Raw genomic sequence first — 25,664 nt, forward strand, 5'->3', positions numbered from 1 at the left:
TACCCAAGTCATTTTAGTTGGCTAGGACTTGAAGAAGTGTCAGGGGGAACATCCTGACACTTAATCCTAACTGTACTTTATGTCATTAAAACTGCATTAGTATTCAAAACAATTTAAAGAGGCTTTGCCACAGGGTTGAATGGGCAGAAAGGGATTAAAGCATGTAGAGCAGGGACCCTGTGGATGGGCTTAGACTCGCCTACAATATCCCGTGACTTCCATGGCCACGAGCCAGCCAGTCAGGATGTATGTGCTCCAAATACACGCCTGTATGTGATAATGAGCCACTTTGAATCATTGATGAACGCTGGGATGGAATCATCCACAAACGTGATGTCGAAGCCTGCGGATGTCCCCGTCCCCGTTCCCCGGCAGCGGTGGTGTGTCTGACCTGGCTGCTCCTTCCTGTGCAGGCGAGAGTGCAGGAGCTGCAGGGAGAGGTCACGGGACACGGAGCTCAGGCCCTCGTCCTGCAGGCCGGACAAGGCCTCCAGAGGCAGCTCCATCAGCGGCACATCAGCTAGGAGCACCACACACGCTCCCAGCTCTGCGGGAGAGCCCACTGCACACACACACACACACACATAGTTTTCATTTTGTGAGACAATGTTTTTTTGCACGCAATAAATTCATCTCATTATTCAGTGGAGGTTATTTTTGAGGAAACACAGTGAGGAATGCTACCGAGATTCTTCCTTCATCCCCCTTTGGTGACAAAATTCATAATGTTATAATGAATGGATTGCATTTTTGGCAAAACTGCAAAAAGGTTTGCAAGGACAAAAGTCTAGTACCTGAGCACTGTCCCTGGGTCATTAGTCTAAGCCCGCTTGGCTGTGTTTACTCAAAGCTTGATTTGGATCAGAGGAGTCGGGGCTGTTTAGATAAAGAAGTTCTTATCGTGGTAAAGACCCAGAGGTGGGAACACTGGCCACAAGCAGGTACAAGGTACAATGAAGACAGCTCTATTGTTGTGAAGAGCACTCCCCTGATCTATCCTCTGTATAGACCTTCCACTGCCTCCGGAGGAGCCCGACTATCAGACTGCTCAAGCGAGCACGCACCCCTTAGACCTTTGTCTGGACCGGCTTTCTCGTCCTTTTCTTTGGGCTTGCTGGACTCGGGGATGGATATCGATGGAGTCTGGTGCCTGAGTGGGAGAGATAAGGAGAGGGGAACAGTGGGGCCACAGGGGGGACCTGGCCTAGACATGAGGAAATGAAAGGAAGTAAACGAGGGTCTGGGGAACGAGGTGGAGGACGTGGGCCGCGGCTCACCCTGTCTCCACCAAACATGCTACCGTAGGTGGGAGAGTGCACTGCACACACGTTTACAAATGTGTCCACACACACACACACACAAGCAGGCACACCAAAGAAGGGTCAGAAAAGAATGGTCAATCGAAATCTACGATTCACTATGCAATAAAGCCAAAGACCAACTTTGAATAATAAGGCACCGCACATCCACGCATCAAACATTACTGTCAGTCAAAACCCCCAAAACGATATAGTTGGTGTGCAAAGCGGGAAGTCGCGACGGGTTACCTGAGGCATGAAAGTTCAAATTGCGAGAGAACTGGATGCAGGTAGGCCTCCATCTCATGCACCACCTCTCTGAAGAGAGATTCCAGTCCATCTTCCGTGGTGCATTTCTTTACGTGGGAAGGGAGGGAGAGAGAGAGAGAGAGAGAGAGAGAGAGAGAGAGAGAGAGAGAGAAAGAGAGAGAGAGAGAGAGAAATTGCACAGCGAGTGGGAATACAGTATAACCTGAGCAACATTTATCTGGAGTGCTGTGTCAGGACTGTGATTATGCAGGCCACGGAGAACCGTCTTTACACGTTGAAAAATCTCAGCATCAGTGTATATGGGGAGTCAGTGTATATGGGGAGTCAGTGTATATAGAGAGTCAGTGTATATGGGGAGTCAGTGTATATGGGGATTAGATGTATACAGGATCATCGCTCTAGGCCAACTTTATTTATAAGGCCAGTGGCAATCTTAATGAAGAGAGAGAGAGAGAGGGTGGGAGGTCTGTCAGAGTTCATGACCTACGGGAGGGCTGTGACGCTCGCCATCAGCCCCCGGGCGGCTGTGGTTGCCATGCCAACGGGCCTCCTTGAGCAGGGCGTGTCTCGTCTGGTGGTGGAAGGCCTTCGTCTTGGCACGGAGGGCCAGCAGGGCCCCAGGATGGACAGAGACCTTGGCGACCCGACTGCAGACCAGTGTACCTGCTGCATCAGTACAACACACACACACACAGTGTAATTGGTCCCTCGGAGCTCCCCTCATCCTCAAACTCAACTCAGAGCCTCTGTCCCTCCCCTTCCACCACACACACACACACACACTTTCCTTTGTGAGTATTTAATTTGCTCTCCTATTCCAAAAACAAGTCTGGATGGCGGTCTGTGGCTTTCTTAAAGGAGGAGCGTCCCTGAAAGGTCATTCGAGGAGGTTTTATGCAAATGCTTGTTTTGTTATTTTTGGACATTTGAAGGCCGGTATTCCCCTGCTTGGCTGTAGCTGCAGGGTTGAAAGGTCGCTCCATGTGTCTCAATGTGCGGCTCATCCCTGCTGCCTATTCCTCTACATTAACTCTGAACTTTTCCCAGGCTGTGTTGTTAGGCGGACACCTGACTTGCTCATAAATGCTATGCGGGAATGTATTCCATTACCATTGAATGCGGTGACGCGTGGGGCGCCAAGGCTGCTGTGTATCATATCAATGGAACCTGACCTGAGAAACTCAATACACGGCGTGTAAAACTGTTACAGTACAGCCCCGTGGCACACGTACAAAGTGATGTGGGTAATTGCTGTCTCTTTAATGTTACACAATTGATCCGAGCCACTTGAAGTTGAACATGCTGTCCAAAGTAAAGATTTCCTCACCTGATCCCTGCATGGCTTTTCCCTTCTGACTCTCAGTATGTTTGCTCCTCTCATAGAAAGCTGCATAGAGGACTGATCTAGAAAAGAGACACACATGTCACATGTGCTTGTGTGCTTCATGAAAATGACATTAGTGGAGATATGGTCACAGTCAACAAGAGCAGCTGCTTCCGAGGTTGCATACCATTAGCCCTCTAGTGGTGTGTTATGAAACTGCATGCACTTCTGCTCTAGATGAGGCGGCTTGCTAAACCTAAGGTGACGTATGACCCATGGTCACACACATTAAGTCTATGCGACACTAACAGATGCGGCCAGATAGAGTGAGTGTGTGTGTGTGTGTGTGTGGGGGGAGGGTTACGGGGACAGAAGAGAGAGAGTGACAGAAGAGGAAAGAGAGGGTGAAAGAGGGAGGGAGGGAGAGAGAGAGAGAGAGAGAGAGAGAGAGAGAGAGAGAGAGAAAGTGAGAGCGAGAGAGAACACCTGTCCTCTGAGTGCTGAAGCAGCAGGATCTTCATGTTGGATGGCAGCTCTCCTAAGAGACTCAGGTGGTTGGGGTTGATTGACAGGTGGCTATAAACCTTTAGAGGGTTCGCAAAACAGACATGCTTGTTGAGCAATTCAAATCCATGGCTGTCAACAATTTCAATATTAATGTGCCAAATACTTTATATATCAAAGAACTACATTGACATCTACTTTACATAATCAGGGATTCAAATCTTCATCGGGGCTCATTGCAACCCTTCTCTTTCATGAATCCGGTGAGTGTTGAGTGGAGTGTTGAGTACCTGAGAGAGGCTGTGGAGGGAGTCCTCGGCCGCCCCCAGCAGCTTGCTAGGGCTCTCCTCATGCGTGAGGAGCAGGTTCCTGTGCAGGTTGAGCAGGGCAGAGAGCCGGGACACACTGGGGTCTGAGCAGGCTGAGCTCACAACGTCAGCCAGCAGAGACACACAGGAGCAGCTCTGGGAGCAGAGAGAAGGAGAGAGGGAGAGAGAGGGAGAGACAGAGAGAGGGAGAGAAATGGGGAGAGTGAGTAAGTGGAAAACAGACAGAGAGAGGGAGAGAAATGGGTTGCAAGAGAAGGAGAAAGAAAGTGTGAGGCAGACGCCAAAAGCGTGAGGCAGACGCCACGCACGCAAACACTGAAACAGTGACAAGCACGCACGCACACTCACTCCCACGCACACACGCCTACCTGTAGCAGGGCCATGTACTGACCAGTGGCCCCTGGGTCAAACTGGCCGTGGCACTCCAGCATGTTGAGGCAGGCTTGTGAGAGGATATGAGGGGGCAGCCTGTGCTGCAGGCAGAGAGCGATGGCCTGGCCCAGGGTCTCCGTGGCCTGGGCCAGAAGCTCCTGGGCCGTGCGCCTCCTCCCCTGCACAACACAAGACCACAACACAAGACCACATGCATGGGCAGAAGTGGATCTACATGTGTGCTAGTGCGTGCGTGCGTTTGAAATCCAAATGACCGTTTTCCTCCACCGCAGCTCCGCCAAAGTCCAATCCACATTTGCGATTCTTTGTGAAAACTTTCAGTGTAGGAGTGAAAGTCAAGGTGAAAGGGGGATCTCGGGAGATATGCAGGAGGATGGTGGGAACCCTTTGAGCAAAGACATCAGATTAGAGTGGACGGAGTGATAGGTCAGTGGTTAGCTGTTCTACCTGAAGCTCAGCACATTTGGCCGGGTATAGCCTGGCCTCCGTTCCGCTTGAGCCCCCAACATTCTCTTTGGATAAGTCATCGCCTGGTAGCGCTGGGGGGGCCTCGTCCCCGGCCCGGCCCTCGTCCTGCACGGGGTTCAGTTTAGGATCACACAGTATCACCGTCCGCTTGCAATCCGTTTATAAACACTGACAATTAAAAGATGATCCCCACGGCTTGAAAGAAGCGAGCCTACATCATCCCCGTAATCACTCTGAGCCTAACCCCTCCTGTTGCCGTTCTAAGTGGTGTGTATGTGTGTGCTCGTGTGTGTGTTAGTGGACGTTTCCACCGTCAGTGTGTGTGTGTGTGTGTGTGTTTGTGTGCTTCTACCAAGTTGTGTCCATCCCAGAGGGAGTAAGGGTACAGAGGGTCCTTCTGCATGGCCAGCAGCCTCAGGCACTTTCCCATCAGGCCTAGGGAGTGGGCTCTGCTGTCCACACAGTCCAGGGACAGAGAGGTGACCGTGATCAGCTGGCACAGAGCCACCTGCGCCAGGGTCCTGCCCACAGTCACCCATTCCTGGAGAAGAGAAAGCAATGGGTTTACAGCAGGATAGGGAACAGAGGGGTCAGGGATGGATAGAAGGGTAGAAGACAGGATACACTGGTACAAAACGATGTTAACAGGATCTGAGGAAAACAGGGCAAAGGACATGAGATATCACTTGAGATATCACACGACCTCTTTATATAACCATCCATTTTTACTCATACTTCTAACCCAACGCCTCTAATGAGTAGCCTGTCCACATGCAACGATTGAGGATGTTTCCTCAGACAACGATGCCAAATTGAAAGCACATTGATCGGCAATCTGGTCTTGGCTGCAGCTGAGCTTTCACCTCACAAGTAGGCTACATCCTCTTGTAGGTTGTGGGACAGATATTCCTCTGAGAAAACAGTTATTCTACAATCATATAACAGGAGAGCAACAACACAGAGTGAGTCCTCTTGCAATAAAGCTTATCACTTTCAGTATTGATCGGCCAGTGCTTGAGATTAACACTGAGGAGAGAGAGAAGGGAGAAACAGAACGAGGGTGAGAAGTGAGAGAAAAGAGAGAGAGAGATGACAGGAAGATGGGGAAATCGACAGATAAAAGGAGTGGGAAAGACAGAATATGACAGAGGGAGAGAGAGCGGACTTAAAGACAAAAACAGAGAGCAAGAAAAGTGAGAGAGACATTATTTCAATCTTCTCAGAAGGACTAGAGGCAGTCTGGAGTAATGTGTGCTGCTTGCTCCACACCCTCAAATCCCTGTCTGAGTCTCATCATCCAGACACATTAATATTAGATGGTCAATTCTAAATTCAAAAGAGGCTGGTTGATGCAATCACCAATATCCCAACCGGTTCACCCCACATGCTTGAAATGTAATGAGCCTCTCACAGTCGAGGTCATTTTAACAAGACAGGTTATAGCTGATTCCCTCACAGTAGCTAGAGTGTGGTTCGTGAGCGAAAACTCTGTCTGTGACTATGGGGCTTACCTGCTCCAATGAATTGAGGTCAGGTGTGCTGCGTCCAAACTCCTCCAGGGTCCTCTCCACAGAGCCCTTCCTGTCCTGGGCCAGGGCGAGTCTCTTCTCCGCCACACACACCTGCTCCAGCATGGTAAGAGACAACTGTGCCAGGGCCAGTCTCACACGCACCAGCGCACGCATAGCTGGCAGAGCCAGGGGACGACCCTGGCACACACACACACACACACACAGACACACATGTTTTGTATATTAATATTATTAAACACCCACACGCATAGTGAGAAATCACACAGAGGCAAGAAGGCCATGGTCATGGTCCTCCACACGTTCTCTCTGAGGTCATAAACGAGTCTAAGCATCAAAATGTTCTGTAGACCAGCATCAAAATGTCATCATGACTTTTTTAGTCAAAATATTTCTGAAAGCCTGAGATCAGAATGTAATTTCCTATTGCGATGAAAAAGTTCATACAAACATCTACACCCACCCATCTTTCCCACAGAATACCAATGAAAGGATCCAACACAGGTCTCGCCAATGATCAAACACAGACGGTGGCACGGGCTAGGTGACTTTTAAACTGATATTGATTCGCTGATGATCATGTAAATGTGGCAATCTTATCATTAAGACTTCAGTGTTGTTTCTGTGTAACATACTGAGGCAGCAGCACCATCTGCTGAGAGCACAGAGCTGCAGTTACCATCTCCAGGTGAGACCAGACCCTCACACCAGATTATATCTACTGGATTCTCGGAAGGATTTCCAGCAGGTGGTTTAATAACCCGCTGAGTTGGTGTTCAAATGTTCTTGGGTGATCCGATCAAGCTGGGGTTCAACATGGCAGCGGGTGCCAGGCCTAGCTCATCTCTGACTCTCCTTCTTGGAGACCTCTGTCTGCATATGGCTTCTTGGATGATGTGTGTGGAAGTTGATGCTGATCCATCTGGTGCTCACGTTCACAAAATGCCCCATCAGCCTGTATGTCCCTGTGCCTTGCACATAGGCTACGGCTTGAGATCCGGTCACAAACAGGTGGGTCCGTACACATACATACACTAATGATTTGGCTGAGACATTAAACACAATCAAGCCCCCGAGATGATGACATTACTGAGGGATTGTGAACAGGCACAGCAGTGTCGTAACAAGGTTACGAATCTACTTATTTGCTTAATTAGGCTATTGGCAACCTATACACGGCGCAATTTGACATCTGACATTTGCCAAGTGTTGTATTATGAAACAAAAAGCATGCAGCATTGAATCCATCACATGGGAGTACTAGCCAGTCCTAGCAGGAATGGATCCAGGGTTTCTGACAACCAGCCATAAACAAACTGTTCACCAGGAAATTCTATTTCCCCAACCCTGTTAAAATGTTCAGTTACTTTCGAAATAGGATATCATTTACTTGCCATCTGCATGTCCTGTCAGAGCCAAGAAAAATAGCCCAGAACTGTGTAGAGATGGGTGTCTAACATGCAAGCAAATCGGATTGCACAGTTCTTAAGAAAATCTATTAGCATGATGACTGCCATTGAATGTGTCCAAAGACAAGCTCTTGAGTTTCTACACCAATCTATTCTTATCTCACTAGCCATCTCAAATCTGTGGTTAACTATTTCATGGGGGAAAATAGCTATTTTTACCATGGATAATAAAAATAGGTCATATGTTCCATGACGAAGAGCTGAAATGTATGGTTCATATGGAGTCTTTTTTTGTCACTAAGTGTTGAGTAAAGGATGTGCTGTACCTCCTGTGATGGGAACAGGCTTTGGGCATTTAGCGCCACATGTTCCTGTACGAAGACAGCTTGCTGCAGAAGGGAAAATGCATCCAATAGATAGCGCTGTTTCCCTTCCACATTGACAGCGTGTGAGGCCAGAACTCTGTAAAATGACATAGTAAAACAGTCAAAACCAAATACAGTTACTAACATCCATCTATGTTGGGTGGGTATTTGGGTGTGAGCATGTGTGTGTGTGAGAGAGCGAGAGAGAGAGCGAGCGGTTTTGTACCTGTGTTTGTTCCACCCTTACCTCAGAGCCTGTGCATGCTCCAGAAGAGCTTCCACAGCCTGCTCTCTCCGGCCCAGCCGTAGGAATTCTCCCACTGCCTCTCTGAGCGTATCACAAGCAGCCATCAGTTTCTGTACTGACTGGGTGGACAGAGTCTCTCCAGGCTCGCAAGGCCTGGCTCCGCACACCCGCTCTCGCGCTCCTCTGGAAGACAGAGCAGCACAGGGACCCCTGCAGGTCAGGACATGGCAGGTTGGGTGACTGCAGCGGGACACTTTGGAATGCAGCTGTGCTGCAGCTTTACCTGGTCTCCAGAGAGGTGAGGAGGAAGCGGAGGTATGGAGCGCTGTTCTGCCTCTGCCCCAGCACCAGCTTCAGAGCCCCACAGCCCCGCTTTATGATCTGATCGACCTGTGGAGAGGCACACAATTTTCATCGTTGAAAAACACATGAATAGGGATTGATGTGCCAGGCTTAGGTTTACAGCGGGTTACATAAGGCTGTCTGCAACCTTAGCGGCGGTATCCGGAGCCTTCAGGTCCACAGTGGATTTCACCAGCGCGAGCGTGACCTGATACCAAAACTCCTCATCGCCCCCCAGCTCCCGGGCCTTCTCCAGCAGGGCGAGAGCCTGGCTGTGGTTCTGTTCAGAGCTGGCTAGGACTGCAAGACCGTAAAATGCCCTAGCCACTGCAGCCTGGTCACCTAGCACCTGACCAGATTCAAGAAAACAACATGAAAAAATACTGTGTGCGGCATTCACTGACCATCACTGAAATGTTATGGAAAATGGAACCAAAGTTGTACGGTTGCTGACAAAGTTCTACAGTGAACAGATAAATGATAGTGATGGTGATTAGGCTTCATCTCCAGCTCACCTTGGCCACCAGCTGGGCCTCTGCCAGTAGCTGTCTGGCCGGCTGGTACAGCCCCAGGCTCAGACACTCCTGCGCCTTGTCTACCCAGACACCCGGAGCACACACATCCGCACCCTGCTTCCCAGACACCCCCCCGTGGTCCAGCACAAACGGCTGCAATCACAGAGGAGACAGTGGATGCATTGGCATGATATTAAAGCACGCTGTCTGCATTCGGAACCCTTGGGCTGACTGTTTACAACTGAATCCCATCATGGGGAATCTGAAGGGATTACCATTAATCTGAGGTTGTTTGTGGGCTACGTGATAAGCGTAAAGTAAGAGGAAGAATTACAACCATTAATAATGATCATAAAACGTAATGGTGGTGATAACAAGATTGGCAGAAGTGAAGACAGCCATTTCAATTTTAATGGCAGAACTAATTTAACTCTCATGAACCTGTAATAATAATAATGCGATATCTTGACACAATATAAAAGTGCAGTTAGGGCATAAATCCCTGTCGACATTGTAATTCACCAGCCCTACGTTCCAATCATGCTTTCAACTGTAATAAAATATGAACCTCAATGTAAGGTATTCATTTCAAGGATCATTTCATTCTCGTCACTTCCAGGTTTAATCAACCCGTGGGATGGTAAAACACCTTGGAGATATAGCTCCCAGCCTCTCTCTATTCCACTCAGCCGTTTCAGCTCTGGAGGTGGAGCTCACCTCATCTCTCTTGCATCCTTCTAGACCGTTCCTCTCTGCCTGCAGGGTTAGGGCTCTGCGGCACCTGCAGCGTGTTAAACAATCATCTGTAGCGTTATCTTTATGCAAGATCGTGTGGCGGAAAACCAAAAGATGCAGAGTGAAAAGGGTTGACCCTTTTCAACGGGGTTCTGACAGACGTACTCCATCTGCTCCTGCTCAGGGAGACCAGCCAGGCTGAGGACCTGCTCACGGAACGGTGAACATGTTTCCATCCCCAACTGACAACAGCTCTTTACGATTCTAAAGAGGATGAAACAAACCCAAACAAAAAAAGGATTATTTACACACCATATGTCAGCTACTCGCAATAGATCAACACACCTGCACTGTGGAGGACAGCACCCGGAGCCAAAATCACAGCATTTAGACGGTCGGATTTGTTCCAAAAGACGTAGCGAGCCTTTTTAGTGAAAGAAGCTGGCTAAACTTTCTCCCCGGCACAGGCACACATGCTTCATGCAGACACGGTTCAGGCTACCTGAGGCGGTAGAGATCAGAGAGGCTCTGTCTGTCCAGCAGGTCATGGGCGATGACCTCGGCCAGGTGCATTATGGGCAGGGTGAGGTGGGTGAGGGAGAGAGAATGCAGCTCCTTGGCCAGCAGATCCAGGTAAAAAATGCTCTGTGTCTGCACGGCAACGTCACGCAGGAAGACCAAGGGGAAAAACAACCATTCATGAGCTCAGAAATGGTGTGCTCATATCCGTTCATCCAATCCTTTGTGCTATACGGTTGCAATATATAATTACGTGAACTGAAAGACTGATCTGACAAATGATTGACTCTCGAGGCGAGTTAAATGTGTTTATCTGTACGCCTTTAAAAGGGGAACAAAAAGATGATGACATTACAGTTGGATTACACATCCAGTGGCATATGAACCACAGTCAAGTCAGTCGACGACAGACAATCCTTGACAATCATTATCTTACAACGGCTCAGATAGCTGTCACGCTACCTCGACACAAACATCTATGACAAAGGTGGTCTGGGAGATGGAGCCAGGAAAACAGCGTAGGCTGAGGTGCTTGCCTGTTTGCTGATGCTGTGTGTGTTGATGCTGTTGGGGCTGGAGTCGTATCTGAAGGCCTGGCGGAGCTCCTCCGAGCAGTCGTAGCGGGCCCACTCCTCAGGAGAGCAGGGGAGGGCGTTGCTGTAAGGTCTGGGTTTAGGCCTCTCCTCGAGGGGGGCTGGCTGAAGGGACACACACATGGAACAGTTGACATGGGATCTCTGCTGTGTATGATACAGCTGATTTTTGTAGGAAAGGTTTTTTCACTGGCTACACGATGGAGGTTGTTCTAACAAAAGCCATTTCCCCATCTTAAAATGTACAGCCCTGAGAGTGGACTGGGGGTTACTTGTACATCTTTGGTCTTCTTGCTTTTGTCCTTCTCCTTCTCTTTGTCTTTTTTGGAGGTGGCAGAGGGGGGGAGCTGGGACAGCTGCCCAGTGAGTTTCTTCTGCATCTCCTTGATGACCTCCACAGCTGTTGCCATGGACACCTGCGAAAGAAAGCTCACAGGTCAAATGAATCTCTAGAGTTTACGAATATCTACATATGCTGCATTTGAAAGTAAAAGCTGTCCAAGCTCCAGGAGAGGGGGAGAATACAGGTGGGTCTGGTAGGAGAGAGGCTGCTAACCTGCCAGATCTGCAGCACACAGCAGTAGGCCCTGAGCAGGTTCTGTTGGTGCTGGGGGTCCGTCCTGTCGGCCATGACGGCCAGCAGCGTGTGTGCTCGGACCAGGCCGTCCAGGCGCCTCACATCCCTCAGGTCAGACAGACAGGGAGCAGCCGGTACCCCCTGCACCCCGATGTGAGACTCACACTTGACAGGGATCAGACCTGCCCCCTCAGCTTTCTCTGTGGGAAGGAGACACTCGTATATGCATATGGTATAAACACATAGCCTCCGCTTGGGAAACTTTAGGTTAATTTAACAATGACTGGACAAAGTCTGAGAACAGTCGAACCTCCACTTTGCAACTTCTCCTTCCTCTCCAATCCTTTCGGTTCACACCCCTTTGACAAAGCTTTATCTAGAGAGTCAATGAAACATTCAGTATAAGGTATAAAAGACACAACATACATACCATGTTTAAACAATCTACACTTGTTGCTTCTGATGGGGCCAGTACCTGTGATTCCTCCCTGATCAGGGTCCACGAGGAGCAGGATGTCGACGGCCCACTGGACCTGGGACTGGGCATCAGCCAGGGGGAAGTTCTGACAGAACAGCCATCCTCCAAACTCCAACAGGTAATCCACCTTCTGCCACTGACTCTGCAAAGACTGGACATAGAAAACACAGTAAGGCTATTAAAAGTCTGGTCTGTAGTAGGTAACAGACTGCTAAATGGGATACCTTATGTATACAGTTGGAAAAGAGATTAGGATTTGTTCAATAAGATGTCCATAGTAACGTGTCCTTGTCTACAGCTGTGATTAACTCAAAAGCTACTAAGTGGGATTTGGACAAATACTTGGAAAATGCATTCCCACTTTTTCTAATGCTAATCTTATTATGCATTACGACACAGAGTATAATCCAGAGTGTTGTGAAAGGCTGTACCACCAGGGATGTGATGGAGTTCTGGTAGCTGGCCAGCTGCTGGAGCATGTCCTGGGCACACAGCGCCACCCGGTGCCACATGTGGGAACAGGAGAGCTCCCCCTCGTCCCTGAACTTCTGCATGTCCATCAGCACGCTCTCTCCCAGCCGCGCTCGCACCAACACCCTGTGTTTGAACAGGAGTCTGGAGGACAGGGAGAGAACAACGAAACAAATCAGTTTGGAACAATCAAATGAATACAAGCATATAAACATCAGTATAAACACAAATATGTCGAAACCTCTTCATGAAATATGATATTGTTACATTCTGACATGAACTCAGTCCTGAATAAAACATGTACGTGCATTACCACAAAGAGTGAAGAAATCTATTTGAAAAACTACGGCTTCGACTGTTTGATCTCTACTTTCCCGCCCTCTCTCCCCCTCCCCCGGTCCATCCGGACCCTTGCTAGGTACTCACATCCTGGCTCTGGTGCGGGGCATGTCTCTGATGGCCTCATCCAGCACCTGCACAGCCTGCTTCCAGTCAGCCCTGTCGGCATGGATGTGGAAGAGCAGCCCGTACATGGCTGCTATCAGGGTCAGGTCACCCTCACCGGTCCCCGAGCCTATGCACACACACGTGGATACACATGCAGAGCTCAGAGGCCAGTGAGGCCACGCAGGAGCACATCATGTTCTATGCATTCATATCATGTACTGTATGACAAGAGCCAGGCGACCATAAGAGTATAGATGGAAAACATGTATTCGCATGGGTCTGGTTGGAATACACTCGAGAAAAGATACAACCACATGGGTCCTTAATACAGGAAGGACATCTTCTCAAAGTCAGTCAGCTAGTCAGCCAGTCGCTCTGTCAGTCCCACCTGAGCTTGGAGTAGCATGAGCATGTGAGGTTTGAACCCGGACTCACCCGAAGAGCTCCCAGAGGGCCCTGCAGTGAGGTTTTTACCTTTCCCCTGTTTTCATCAGGAAGGAAGAAAAGGCATTAGCACTTCCAAGACTCCCGCGACTGACTGCGCGGAGGCAGCCCTCGCCGACCGCTTCAATGCAGCGTCGAGGCCGCGGGAGGCTTCTCCTTACCCTGGGCTCCTTGGTGCTGCAGGGGGCCAGGGCGCGCAGGACGCTCTCCAGAGGCTGCCTGAGGTGCTGCCTCTCGGCAGGGGTCTCCGTCAGGGGCAGGCAGGCGTTCCAGTAGTGCCTGGCTGCAGCCACGCACAGAGCAGGGTTCCCAGCATGCTCTGCGTAGCTGGAACAGAGAAGAAAGCACGAGTCGAACTGGCTCCTCGAAGGAATTCAACAGAAGACATGGAGATGATAAATTCAGGGAAAAAAGGGAAAGAAATATAAAGAAAGGATGAGGAATGGAGAGATGACAAAGGGGTGTTTGAAGCTTTGTTTAAAGGACCTGAGGGGCTGGTGAGAATGGAACTGGTGGAGACACCAACCTGACACTGGACTGGAGCATTCTCAGGGCTGCTTTATAGCTTTGGGGATGGCCACTGGACTTGTGGGCCATGCTAAGTCCTCTCAAAAGGGCCGCGTTGCTCAGGATCTCCTGCACTGCTGAGGGCTTGTATCTGTGATTAAAAAGCAAACCTTGCCTTTTTCTGTTGTTGAAAAACACACTGTTAATCAGTCACAATTCAACAGTCATGCATCTGATAAGGGAATATAAGAATTTGATACGGCTTCCTTTCTATGTCAATTGCAATGCCATTCCGGGGTCACTAGGTGTCATTCTTACCACATATTAAACGCAACACAAAAACGACTTTCTCCTACAGCCATATTTGGACCCACATAGAAAAGAAAGACACTGAAATGCCTCCCAATGACATGCTGTGTTGTTGACATTTCCAGCCTCTCAGTGTGAGAGGTTAAGTAAGGGCCTGACACTTACAGAGCATTGGGCATGACTTTCAGCCTCTGTGAAGCAGCTTCTTCCAGCTGCAGTGCATTGTGGGTGCAGGTTCTGACAAGGTTGTGGTCGTGGGCGTGGTAGGAAAAGGAGGCCAGCTGGGTCCATACCTGCAGCTCTACCACAGGGTCACTCCACTTGCAATCAGATGCCATGCGAACCAACTACAGAGGACGGGGGAGGAAGAATGAGGAGAGCATTGTAAAATGGAGGAGAGCATGTAAAATGTTGTTTTGAACACGTCATGGTATTATATTCGAGTTTTCTTTTTGCACTAGACATTGACATACAAAACAAATACAGGCTTTGAAAGAATTCCTCAAGGCAGCAGTTGCAGTCTGAATAACAAACCAGGCCCCGCTGGTCCCAGTACAGACACGCTACGTACAGCAGACAGACTCGGGACAGAGAACTCCATCTGTCTGGGGTGACTGTTGCACAGGAACATCTCCACTCCAACCAACACACGTGTCATGGCAGACACTGACTCATTCTTACACTGGAGGGACACACAAAAACACACGTACACAAGACTCAATATTTTATAACCCATATTTCATCACAATGTTAGATTCAGAGTTTCAGTGAAAGCCGCAGAGATTTCAGTGTATCGACCTTTTTTCTCTTATTCTGTGCTTGTTGAATGTTCTCACTAACATTGAAGTCACTCGTGCACTAAAGCCATTTACACTGCAAAAATGCTACATCAAGTTAAATACAAAAATATTCGTTATGAGCTGGCTTATAACTGCCAGTACAGTAAGGATATGTAACTTAAATATTGTATCTCTTACTAGAGTCATACTAAATACAAGACCAACCAGATTTAAAATCTAAAAACAAGATCATCACACACATAGTAGTTGGATGTACATTTTCGCAGTATACTGGAACATGAGTTCCTCGCCACCCATCAACTGATCAAGTATCCTAACTGAGAGTGGACAGTGTTACCTCGTCATCAATGTCCAGCTTTTGGCCAATCTGCTGCTGAAGGAGCCTCTTGGACCGCACCCACGTGGAGACCACCTGTTTCCTGGCAGCAATGGGGATGCTCTCCCCAGGAATGTTGCAGTTGGACAGGTGAAGTGCATAGTCACAAAGCTACAACCAACAAAGGAAGATAGAAGTTAACTAAGGCAAGAAGGTTCTAAAGCCCAGTCTAAGCTTTAAGTAATCTAGAAGATTCTCTTTGCATATCAACATGCAGCGGTAAACTTACAGCTCTGTAGCCCAGGGCTGTCGGGCTTGCACATTCCAAAGAACATTCAAAGTCCTTATCGGAATGTGTTTAAATCTGACAAGATACGTGTTTAAAAAATGGAGGGCCATTTCTATCTTGAGTGAGAACCATTATGAAGACACTTTGTTAATAATTCACTGATAAAGCTTCTTTCATCCAGAGTTAGCACTGATGTACATGGTACAGTACATTCTTTATGATCAAATGGAAACAGGATTTAATTGGGAACAAATGCAGCAGGCAGAACAGATAAACAAAACGTTCTCAATGTGATGTGATGGTGGGTAGATTAAACGATTAAAAAGTAAAATGGTTTATGCTACTACATGTGCACGTGTGTGTGTGTGGGAGTATGTGTGACCGTATTTTTATCTAGTCTATGTTATCTTCTTAAACAATAAAAAGCAAAGTTATTTTTGTCTTTTTTATTTAGTCTATTTTATCTCCTTAAACAATGAAAATATTGTACTTTTTTTGGCCAACATTCTTGTCATTCTATTCTTAAACATTGAAAAAGTGTTCACCCTGGGATTCAAAAGGTTCACTCCCAAAACTCATCCAACTACAACGTTTCTCAACTTCACATCATCATCTGGATTTCTGTGATGTCAAGGAAGACACAGCTCCAAGGAAAAAGTGCTCATTTGTGAAGCAGACAACAGCATGAGTTACAGCCGCCCTACAGGAATTAGGCCAGTTCAGTGATTAAGACAGACCTGGCATTTCCAAAGAGCAAGGTCCCTGGAGGAACACACACAGCCCTGTGATCCCTAAACATACCCTGTAGGAGTGTGCCACAGTCCAGGTGTAAGGTAGCCCCGGACCAGGTCTACCCCTGTCTGTTTCAATGAGCTCAGAGTCACACACTGTGTTTGTGTGTACGTAAATAAAACAAACAAAACCTCTTGAGGCTCATGACACTTTTGCTTCCCATCCAACGCGCTTAGGGAGGAATGAACCTGCCTCCATGACAAGCCATATCAGCTCACCTTTAAATCTCTCATGCCCAATCCAACCAAGCGCACACTGCATTCGATTACAGTCATTACCCCTGGCCACAGTTAAATAAACAAACAGTCATGACCCCAAGCCACAGTTAAATCAACAAACACAAGTACACCCACACCCACACACACCTCCAGTGCCTTGCGTACATCCTGCAGGGCAGCCGGGTCCAGGAAGACCCCATGGACGCTGCTGCTCCTCTCAGCTCCCTTCCCAGCTGCTTTCTTGGCCTTGTCCCCTGGAGGAGCCCCCCTGCCTCCACCATCCTGCGTCTCCTGACTGGCCCCGGCCCCGGCCCCAGCCCCGGCCCCAGCCCCGGCCCCGCTCCAGGGCTGGATCATCCCCTGGGCCACTGCATCGCACAGCAACACCAACAACACCGGCTCCCTGGAAACAACACCAGACCAGGCTCCCATTGTAACATCAGCCTGAGCCATTGCACCCGATAGAGGAGCTCCCGGAGAAATCTAGGGGGCGTTTTTATTTTCAAATTGATGAGAGAAGATCAAGGACCAACACTGGTCTTGATGATGCACTACAATTATACATTATGTATAGTTATACACTATACATAAGGAAGGGAAGTCGTCCGGAGGATGTCCTCTGATTGTATCCACTGAGTACAGTATGAGTGCAGAGTTGAGAGGCTCCGACCAACCCTGCGTGTCCCGTCTGTTTGAGCAGCTCTACCAGCTTCTGGAAGGGGGCGAGGAGGCGTCTGTGCTCCCCTTGAGCCAGCAGATGGCTGTTGTAGTTCCACAAGTACACTGCTGCGTTGACAACCACCCAGGCCTCCCTTAACTCTGCCCCCAGGTCCGCCGCACGCAGGAAGCTGGAGGTGGCGTAGGCCGACAAACTCTGGATCCAGTCCCTGAGAGGGGGTAAACAATAAATATAGCTGAAACAATCTGCTGAATTAGAATGGGGCTCCATAACAACAGCGGTTGCAATTACACGCCTGGCCACTCACACAGAAAATGGCTAATAAGCACCTGTTGTTGATTACGGTCCATGGAAATAATTGGCTCAAGCGCTGTGTGTTTTGTGTGTTTACATCACCAGCCCGTGCTCTGTTTTGTTCACCCACTTGTAGACTGTCCACTGTGGATCGTCGTCTGAGGGGCCACGCCCTCTCTCATCCGGGGGCACGGCAGGGCTGTTGAGCTGCACTCCCTCGGTGCGCAGCTTGTGGATGGTGGCCTAGCAGGGACAAACAGAGAAACTAAGCCCAGGTAAGGACCATTGAGTGATATTGAAGGTTACCTGCCCTCCAAATAACTCCAGCACACAGAGGCGTGGCACTTTCCGCTAACTAACGGAGAGGAAGAGAGGTAGCCACAGTCATCAAGGCTCTGTTAGGCGATCAAAGGGATCTACAATCATCTGTGAACTTGGAGAACAATGCTTTGGGCTGATTCAGCTGACAACCACATTTGGAACTAGAAAAGGTCTCCGTCATCAAATTAAGAGAGGGCACCTTTTGAAGAAACCTCCCTCCCATAAAACAAAGGCATTCGCATTCTCTCAGAACAAAGAGAGGGATATCATGAAGGGGGTGGGGGGGGGGGGGGGGGGGGGGGGGCGGGCAAGACTGCATTTCTAGTTTTGTCAGGATCATCTATTTTCCTAGATTGCAAGCTACTTTTTACTTTTCTTCAAAGTGCTTTAAAGCCACTACCTCTGAAGACTTAATAAAGTTCTGGTGCCGTGGGTCAACTGACTGGGTGTATGGAAAAACAAAACAAGAACAATAGCCCAGACATCATCAAGACTTAACTAGGTTGAATCAATCAACATCTACATCTTCGGGCTAAATGAAATTCCACAATGCGACTAACAATGTTCTTTGTTCTCTCTCAATTACAGCATGTTTGGGAATTCAAAACGGACTGACTGTCAGGCCTAATCCATCAACAACCACAGACAACAGTGGTATTACAGTTCTGACAAGAGAAGTAAGGGTCGTAAGTAAGGGTAAGTACGTTCAAAACTGCATGGAGGTTGCTCAGTCTTCTCCTCTGGACAATCACCCTCATGTCCAGTAGGACATGTTAGTACTACATATGTGAAAGCAGATGTTTGGGTATCGTCTCGTCCTCCCCCCCTCCCGCCGAATGTTCTAAATGACCAGGGGTCAAAGGTGAGCATCACCTCTGCGTTAATGAAGCAGACTTCAGCCAAGAGGCGGAGCAAGTCCCTCTCTGTGCTTTGGACCAGTCCCACTGCCAACGGACGCAGGTCGCCATGGAAACTGCCTCCGAGGATCTCGTCTTCTTTCCGTTCACCTGTGGGGAATGAGATGAGCATTTAAGGTAGGCGTCAGTGCCTCGAAAGCTGCTCTTCACTTATAATTCTCAATTGCTGAAACCGAAACTTGGTTTAAACCTTCAATCTGCCAATGATCAATAAAGATTACTTTTCACATAAAGTAGAAGGATCTCTACCCCTGTGATGATTTCTTCATGCAGTTAAGCTGCCAAGTTTTAAACTGACCGATCAAGCCTTTAAGCTAAGCCTGTAACACTGGAAGGGTTTTAGATGGTTGATGCAATTGTTGACAAAGAATCACTATGCTTTATATCAGGGGTCACATGAAGTCACAAAGATGTGACTGATTACTGCGTGCGTGATTGTTGATAAGCTTCTCACCCTCAGTTTTGGGGATTTTCCATCTTCCATCATCATAAAGCAAGCAGAATCGACAGGCAGCACGACACACATCCCATACTTCCTGCTTCCTGGCTGCCTTTGCTAAAGCTGCCCACAGTTTCATCCTGAAAATGATTAAAAGATTGTTGTCTAGGAATCCTTTACTACAGAAGTCATGGCCTTAGCATGGGGACATGAGGTACTGTGCACAGCAGTATTATAGTGGTGTTTGTTTGGGAAGATATAAATAATGAATATTTCTTTTTGTACTTCTGCCCACTCTGCAATTACGTATGTTTCTACCCTATCCTAATGACCGGCATTTTAGATGGTTGGAAGCGTGGATTCATGACTTTACTGGCTGCAACCTATCCCACCCAGAGTACTTTCCCTCTAATGATGTAAACAACAGAAGGGCACTCCAAATGAACACTGGTCCACACTTCAGCTTGGTGTCCAAGAGACTCATTCATCTTTCTATATTTAATTGTATATTTAATCGATATACATCCATGTACCATGAAACCTAATGATGTCAAGAGTGTGTCCAAAACATGATTAAAACGTACATGTACAGCAAAACCTTGACATGCAGCTTTAATGTAGATTTGTGAATATTAGCAGCTAGTGTCCTATATATTTCTCTCTCCGCCTCCCTCTCCCTCCTTCGCTCTCTCCCACACAAACTTATGCATCAAGTTTGTGAAACATAGAGTACCTCTCTCTGGGGTTGCTGCTGTCTGTCTGTCTGGCCAGGTGTCCGTGTAGCTTGCCTACACAAGCAGCGTGGTGCTGAGCCCTAGCAGAGAGCTGGCCCACAAGCCCAGGGCCCTCTGTGCCTGAGGGGACAGAAGAATCAGCAGCACACTTCAGTATGGATTTACATAGAACATTTACATACAGAAAGCCACTGCAGTAGATATGACCCTTCATTTTAATTCATTGTTTTCGTGCATACCAGCACACCAAATTCCTTATTCAATATTTACACAGGCAAAACTGCCCAACATTGTCAACAGCATTTTTTTAATGTTCATCAAGTTTGCAATTTCTCCAGCTGCAGTACTGTATGGTTTGAACAGAATAATCTGTGTTCAGTGGTGAAGCTTCTAATACATGTACCTACATTCCTAGTCTTACATAAGAAGGCATGTGATAAATTAGAGGAAGCTGCTACCAGTCAATTGTAAGGCAACAAAAATGGATGAGAAGTCAGTAGTCCAGAGATCCCAGATTAATCAGGAATAAATGAATACACTTAGCCCTAGAACAAAAGCAGTCATAACTGTATTTCTCTGAAACGGCTAGCACGTTAGCGATTGAATAATGTATAGGTGTTGCTACGTGCTGCCTTTTAAAGAGCGGGAAATATCTGCAGGTTGGCCCTGGTGCTCTCAGTGGCATAGTTCACAGACACCTCTCTACATTTCTGGTGACAGTCTGGGGGCCAAATGGAGACCCTGAGAACATTACATGCTATGACTAATGCATCTTCATGCACACACTTCAGCTCGCTCCCTCATTCTCCAGTGTCACTGGGTTTTGCTTTGATGTTTAAACACCTTCCTTGCCCTTGTGCGTTTTATTTTCTTTAGCTTGAGTTGTCGGGGCTAGGGGCTAGGTATCCTAGCCTCTAGTGTGTAGTCTATTGTGTCCCTGAGGAACACAGTCGTGACCTACAGATGCATGTATATAGAGTATTGTGCGCCTGTATGAGCAGAAACGGTCCCGGCCGACTTTCAGAGTGGGGCCCTTGCCTGGATCATTAGGCAGCTGAGTGTTCATTTGATCCTGGGCTCCAGGAAGCCCGTAGGGGGAGTGGATCAAAGAGCCCTAGCCCACAGCCCTCAGGCTTCATATTCCTCTACACACAGGCTATGGGGGCTTGGTATGAAAGACAAGACTAGAGAATTTATCCCGACTCCATGAAATCCTCCTCCCGATAGCTTAATTCTGGTAGTTAAACTTCCAATGTTTCCCTTTAAAATTCACGGAATCGAGAGGCATGATGAGCTGACCTATAACCCCCGTCTTCAGCTCATGTATAAAACTGGGTAGAAGAAAGTGCTGTGAAAGCACACGTTTGTACCTTGTACAGTGTTGTCTGCGTCCAGTAGCACCTGGAAAGCATCAGGTGCCAGAGCGAGCCCTGCGGTGACCAGCATGGGCCGTCTCCTCCTCACCCCCTCCTGTGGCTGCCCGTTCGCCTGCCAGGGAGAGAAAGAGAGAGGGAGCGAGAACGAGAAATGGAAGAGAGTGAGTGAGTGAGTGAGTGAGTGAGTGAGTGAGTGAAAGAGAGCTAAAAGAGAGAGAGAGAAAGTGAGTGAGATGGAGACAGGTCTTGAAATGAACGGCGTCCGTTAATTAGAAATTAGAAATAAGAAGAAAATATTTTTGATACCTTTCAAAACTTTTTGCCCAAACTTTTTTCAAACCTTTAGAAACTTTTTTACTACAGCCACACCAATAATTGTGTTAGCCCCACCATGAAACAAGCAAGAAAAATGTGTATTTGAGCCCCATGATTGTACTTAAAGTTGCAAATAACCTAGACCCATGAGAATGTCAAAATGCAAAAACATAAGAATTTACATTTTGGGTTTTTTAACTTTTTACATAAAGTTCACTTTGGGAAGGTTAATTTTGCACTTTGGGACAGTACTGGGACAGGGAGGAAACAAGATATTTGCGAGCCCTGGACAAAGAGAGAAATATATTTTTTGAGCTATGCTGTTCACCTGTATGATTTCAAAGCTTTGAAATACAGCAATTTGACCCTTGCAACTGAACCAATTTGAAAAAGCAACATCACCTCCCAGTGCTCTTTTTCAAAAGGTTTCTTTTTTCATTATAGAAATAAAAAGCAGCCTCAGTGCTAGATGTGGAGGGGCTGCCACTGTTTGTATTGGACTGCAGTGGACCTGTTGGATGAGCATGGCAGCCTGGTCCTCTGTCCTGGCGGGGGTCTGATAGAGGGTCCCACTGAGCTGCAGGAGGTGGACGGCTGAGCAGAGGCGCTCGCGATGCACCCCTCCCTCATCCAGCAGCAGGGCCTTCTGAAGATGAACCAGGGCCGGGTCCAACCTCCCCTCCTCCTCCTCTATCAGCGCCAGCTCCGAGTGGACTTGACAGCGTGACTCCAGCAGCAAGCTGAAACACCCACACACACACGATACTGGGATGAAACAGAATACATTCACGAATGGGCGCATGAACGCACATCCAGCACAGACACACAGTAGGAGTCACCTGTGGGTGTCTTCAAGGGCTTCAGCCAATCTGAGAAGCGCTGACTTTATTTTCCTCCTGAGGTTGTGCTGCAGGAGAGGTAGACAGGCGTTCCACTGTGTGGCACACACACCCTGCATGACACGGGCGTCCCCGTCTCTCACTGCATTCTGCAGCAACTGGTCCAGCCTGCCTACCACCTTCAGCTGGGCCTGTAGAACAACAAACACCACAGTAAGATCCTTGTGGACCACACTGCAGTCACATTTGGCTATTGTTAAGACTGCAGATGAACCGCAACGCTACGGCAACCGTGGTCATTACAGTTTTCCTTGCATGACTAAGAAAGAACATTAAGAAAATATGTGGCACATTTGCATAAAGTAAAGCTCCAGTACATTTAGTTAACACTGTCAACCAACTGAAATAATTATGTTCTGGATGATCACGCAGCAATTCAATAAGAATACCTCCACGCTGGATTTACAGTAATCCTTCATTTTGCCCCCTTGTTTCTGTAGGTCCAATTCACACTCGACACATTCGATCATTATGCCCTGCCCAACACTCTGGAAATGAACATGGAAAAATGACATGTTATGATAATGTAAGAGAGAATCTGAACAACAGAGCCTGTGATGCCAAGACAAAAGCTCACAGTCCATTGCTGCTAACTGACTGGAAGACCAGATGGCCCATTTCCAAACAATGAGTTACATTTTATGTCAACTGCAAAAGTGGTTTTGTGTTACGCGTTGCCGCTTTTCATTTAAATCACTCCGCGGTACTGTATAGTACAGTATGTCAAGCATTGGCAAGATGAAGCTGTAAGTCTCTTTACCCATAAGATTTCCACCCACGGCTGTGATTAAACATAACTGAGAGAGAAGCGGAGAAAATAAATCCATATGGGGTTAAACTCAGCTGGCTAATCAGTTCTCCTGACGAGTGGCCAACTTGAGTCGGGGGCAATTTCCGTGCATACATTAGCATAATCGCATGATATAAAAATGTCTGAAACATAGATACAGGCTAAAACATCGTAGACTATATATAGACTATCTGAGATTATACTTCACTCACTTGGACTCCCACTGTCTTGAGCTCTTTCAAACAGTCAGCAGCCATCTGCTGATGTTTCAGCTGCGACGCCAGCAGCGCTAGCTCCAGGAGGAAAGACGTCCTGCGCAACGGGGACAGAGTACAAACGACAGGACATATTTAAACTGTACGAAGAGTCATGAATAGAACCATAGCCATGTAAAGTGATCCGCCCACCATATGGAGGATCTGAAATCAACCAGTGGGTTGGTAACGCGCGATGTGGGGGTCAGAAGAGCCCGAGGAGGGGCGGGGTCACACACCTGTCGGGAGGAGAGAGGGGCGAGAGGCGCTCCTCTGGAGGCGGCCTGGTGTCTGGGGCCACAGCAGGCTGCGGGGGGGGCTCGGACTGGACCAGCAGATGGAATATCTCACTCAACTTAGAGGTGTAGTCATTTTTCGCCTCGCCGAGCTCAACCTCACTGTGGACCACAGAATAATGCAGGCATGTGCGCCACACACACACACATACACACACACACACACACACACACACAGAGACAACTAAGCATTAACCTCAGGCATACTGTAATAACCTATATATACGTCATTGTGATGATGATAAGGGGCTCTGGGTGATTCATCCTCCCCATGCCTTTGGCTCTGCTTGTGAACGATGAGGACTGACATGCAGAGTACAAGCCTGGGGACAGGAGCCCTGTCCACCTCCAAGTAGCACCATGAGCCATGCTAAACTGCTCATGTAGATCTGAACCCTGGGAAACTGGTCCACAGGCCCAAGGCCATGCTGAGACCTGCATATCATTTGCCAAGTGACCTAGGTCTAGTAGTTACAGAGGGTCCAAGTCAACATATGGAAACTCCAGGATGTCTTTTTTTTTTCTTTAAGACGATTCAAAATCCTATAGTGCAATCTATAAGTGAAGACATGCTGCAGAACACAACCCTATAAATAATTTTATAAATATATAAATATAAATAACAAACTGTGTATAGCAAATCTTTATGATAAAAACAAAGGACAAATTCTAAGGAAACAGAGGGCAATGGCTATATTGTATAGAACATAACTTACTGTTTCAGGTTCTGCATTTTGTAAATAACAGATAACATAGGACTTGCTTCTGTTTGTTTGGGGGATTTAGAGAAGTCAAACAACTTGTGTCGTACCTATAGGGAAGATAACTCCATTAGCTGATTTATCAAGATAATGGCACATAGCGCCAAACGATAATTTCTCACAGTACTTTCTGAAAAATACCAGGCTTTACCTGCAGGGAGAAGATTTTGGGATACAGGTCAGGGGCCTGTGACTCTATGAAGTCAGACGTGGCCTTGGCAAAACTGCAAGCTTCCTTCCATTTGCCTGAGTCCACAAGGCATTCAACAAGGAGTCTGTCAAAAGAGACTGAACATAACTGACAATAACCCCTTGACATAAATCCCATGAAACAAGTTCAATTCTTCTGGGTCTCAACAGTGGGTTATTGGCATGGCTATAGATCCACGTTGGGTCTGTACCACCTACTGCATGAGATGTGCCCTCCAGCTGTGATTGGGCTCCCCCACCTCCTCCAGGGCCTTCACCACCTGGGAGAGGGAGGGCACCAGGTGCTGGCGAAGCCGAGGTCTCATGAGAGGGCGCACCTTCTGGAAGTACAGCACTGAGGCATTGAACACCAGAAAGTGGTATCTGAGGACAACAGAGCAGATAAGATAACGGTTTTAAGATCAATTATTTAGGCTCTATCTTGCGATAGAATACAGTATGCTGTCTGATGTTTTAGCACATCTCAATTAAGGCCAAGTGTCAACCTTGGATGAAGATCCTTATAGTTCAATAAATCTACAGGGACCATATTTATGGTACAATGTGTCTCTATTTGAGATAAAGGAATAATCTTATGGGATATAGACACTCAAATTAATTGTTCAACAAAAAGTGCTATTTCTAAAGGTTGCTAATTTATCCACCAGAGAGGGCACTGACTGAACATTAGTCTGGGTTGTATTAGTATGCATTCCTTTTAGTGCTAATTGGGATCATTCCAGCAGTCCTTATTGGCAGATTATGAGTTCATCATCCAACCCTTTTTAACAAGAACCTCTAGCTCGATCTGTACTGCACACAGGCAGTGGCTCAAAGTGCATGGCATAATATAACATTTCTTGAAACATACTTTTAGTATATATTCTTTTTTTTCTTCCTTAGGTTTGTTTG

The 25,664-nt window shown here is 47.6% G+C and overlaps 1 protein-coding gene across 1 annotated transcript in view; it reads right to left on the bottom strand.

The window, feature by feature from the left end:
• Window positions 1-25,664, bottom strand: part of LOC124474191 (cilia- and flagella-associated protein 46) — a 35,081-nt gene that overhangs the window by 6,959 nt on the left and 2,458 nt on the right. Inside the window, exons 5-51 of the mRNA XM_047030131.1 lie at window positions 24,972-25,136; window positions 24,715-24,838; window positions 24,519-24,613; window positions 23,746-23,904; window positions 23,465-23,564; window positions 22,852-22,950; window positions 22,403-22,593; window positions 22,075-22,303; window positions 21,243-21,360; window positions 19,872-19,992; window positions 19,154-19,278; window positions 18,656-18,789; window positions 17,592-17,704; window positions 17,163-17,375; window positions 16,636-16,891; window positions 15,211-15,360; window positions 14,645-14,755; window positions 14,239-14,420; window positions 13,784-13,915; window positions 13,419-13,584; window positions 13,249-13,294; window positions 12,793-12,940; window positions 12,327-12,510; window positions 11,893-12,046; window positions 11,728-11,793; window positions 11,397-11,617; window positions 11,113-11,256; window positions 10,784-10,945; window positions 10,231-10,379; window positions 9,894-9,992; window positions 9,711-9,774; window positions 8,994-9,146; window positions 8,627-8,827; window positions 8,420-8,526; window positions 8,137-8,319; window positions 7,851-7,986; window positions 6,098-6,295; window positions 4,939-5,127; window positions 4,566-4,691; window positions 4,094-4,276; window positions 3,687-3,860; window positions 3,379-3,476; window positions 2,896-2,972; window positions 2,056-2,234; window positions 1,548-1,654; window positions 1,065-1,150; window positions 392-562 (exon numbers count right to left, since the gene is read on the bottom strand). Coding sequence (XP_046886087.1) covers window positions 392-562; window positions 1,065-1,150; window positions 1,548-1,654; window positions 2,056-2,234; window positions 2,896-2,972; window positions 3,379-3,476; window positions 3,687-3,860; window positions 4,094-4,276; window positions 4,566-4,691; window positions 4,939-5,127; window positions 6,098-6,295; window positions 7,851-7,986; window positions 8,137-8,319; window positions 8,420-8,526; window positions 8,627-8,827; window positions 8,994-9,146; window positions 9,711-9,774; window positions 9,894-9,992; window positions 10,231-10,379; window positions 10,784-10,945; window positions 11,113-11,256; window positions 11,397-11,617; window positions 11,728-11,793; window positions 11,893-12,046; window positions 12,327-12,510; window positions 12,793-12,940; window positions 13,249-13,294; window positions 13,419-13,584; window positions 13,784-13,915; window positions 14,239-14,420; window positions 14,645-14,755; window positions 15,211-15,360; window positions 16,636-16,891; window positions 17,163-17,375; window positions 17,592-17,704; window positions 18,656-18,789; window positions 19,154-19,278; window positions 19,872-19,992; window positions 21,243-21,360; window positions 22,075-22,303; window positions 22,403-22,593; window positions 22,852-22,950; window positions 23,465-23,564; window positions 23,746-23,904; window positions 24,519-24,613; window positions 24,715-24,838; window positions 24,972-25,136 — 6,788 coding nt within the window. The remainder of the gene's footprint in view (window positions 1-391; window positions 563-1,064; window positions 1,151-1,547; window positions 1,655-2,055; window positions 2,235-2,895; window positions 2,973-3,378; window positions 3,477-3,686; window positions 3,861-4,093; window positions 4,277-4,565; window positions 4,692-4,938; window positions 5,128-6,097; window positions 6,296-7,850; window positions 7,987-8,136; window positions 8,320-8,419; window positions 8,527-8,626; window positions 8,828-8,993; window positions 9,147-9,710; window positions 9,775-9,893; window positions 9,993-10,230; window positions 10,380-10,783; window positions 10,946-11,112; window positions 11,257-11,396; window positions 11,618-11,727; window positions 11,794-11,892; window positions 12,047-12,326; window positions 12,511-12,792; window positions 12,941-13,248; window positions 13,295-13,418; window positions 13,585-13,783; window positions 13,916-14,238; window positions 14,421-14,644; window positions 14,756-15,210; window positions 15,361-16,635; window positions 16,892-17,162; window positions 17,376-17,591; window positions 17,705-18,655; window positions 18,790-19,153; window positions 19,279-19,871; window positions 19,993-21,242; window positions 21,361-22,074; window positions 22,304-22,402; window positions 22,594-22,851; window positions 22,951-23,464; window positions 23,565-23,745; window positions 23,905-24,518; window positions 24,614-24,714; window positions 24,839-24,971; window positions 25,137-25,664) is intronic.

This window comes from Hypomesus transpacificus, chromosome 11 (genome assembly GCF_021917145.1).
Source record: "Hypomesus transpacificus isolate Combined female chromosome 11, fHypTra1, whole genome shotgun sequence".
NCBI classification, from domain to species: domain Eukaryota; kingdom Metazoa; phylum Chordata; class Actinopteri; order Osmeriformes; family Osmeridae; genus Hypomesus; species Hypomesus transpacificus.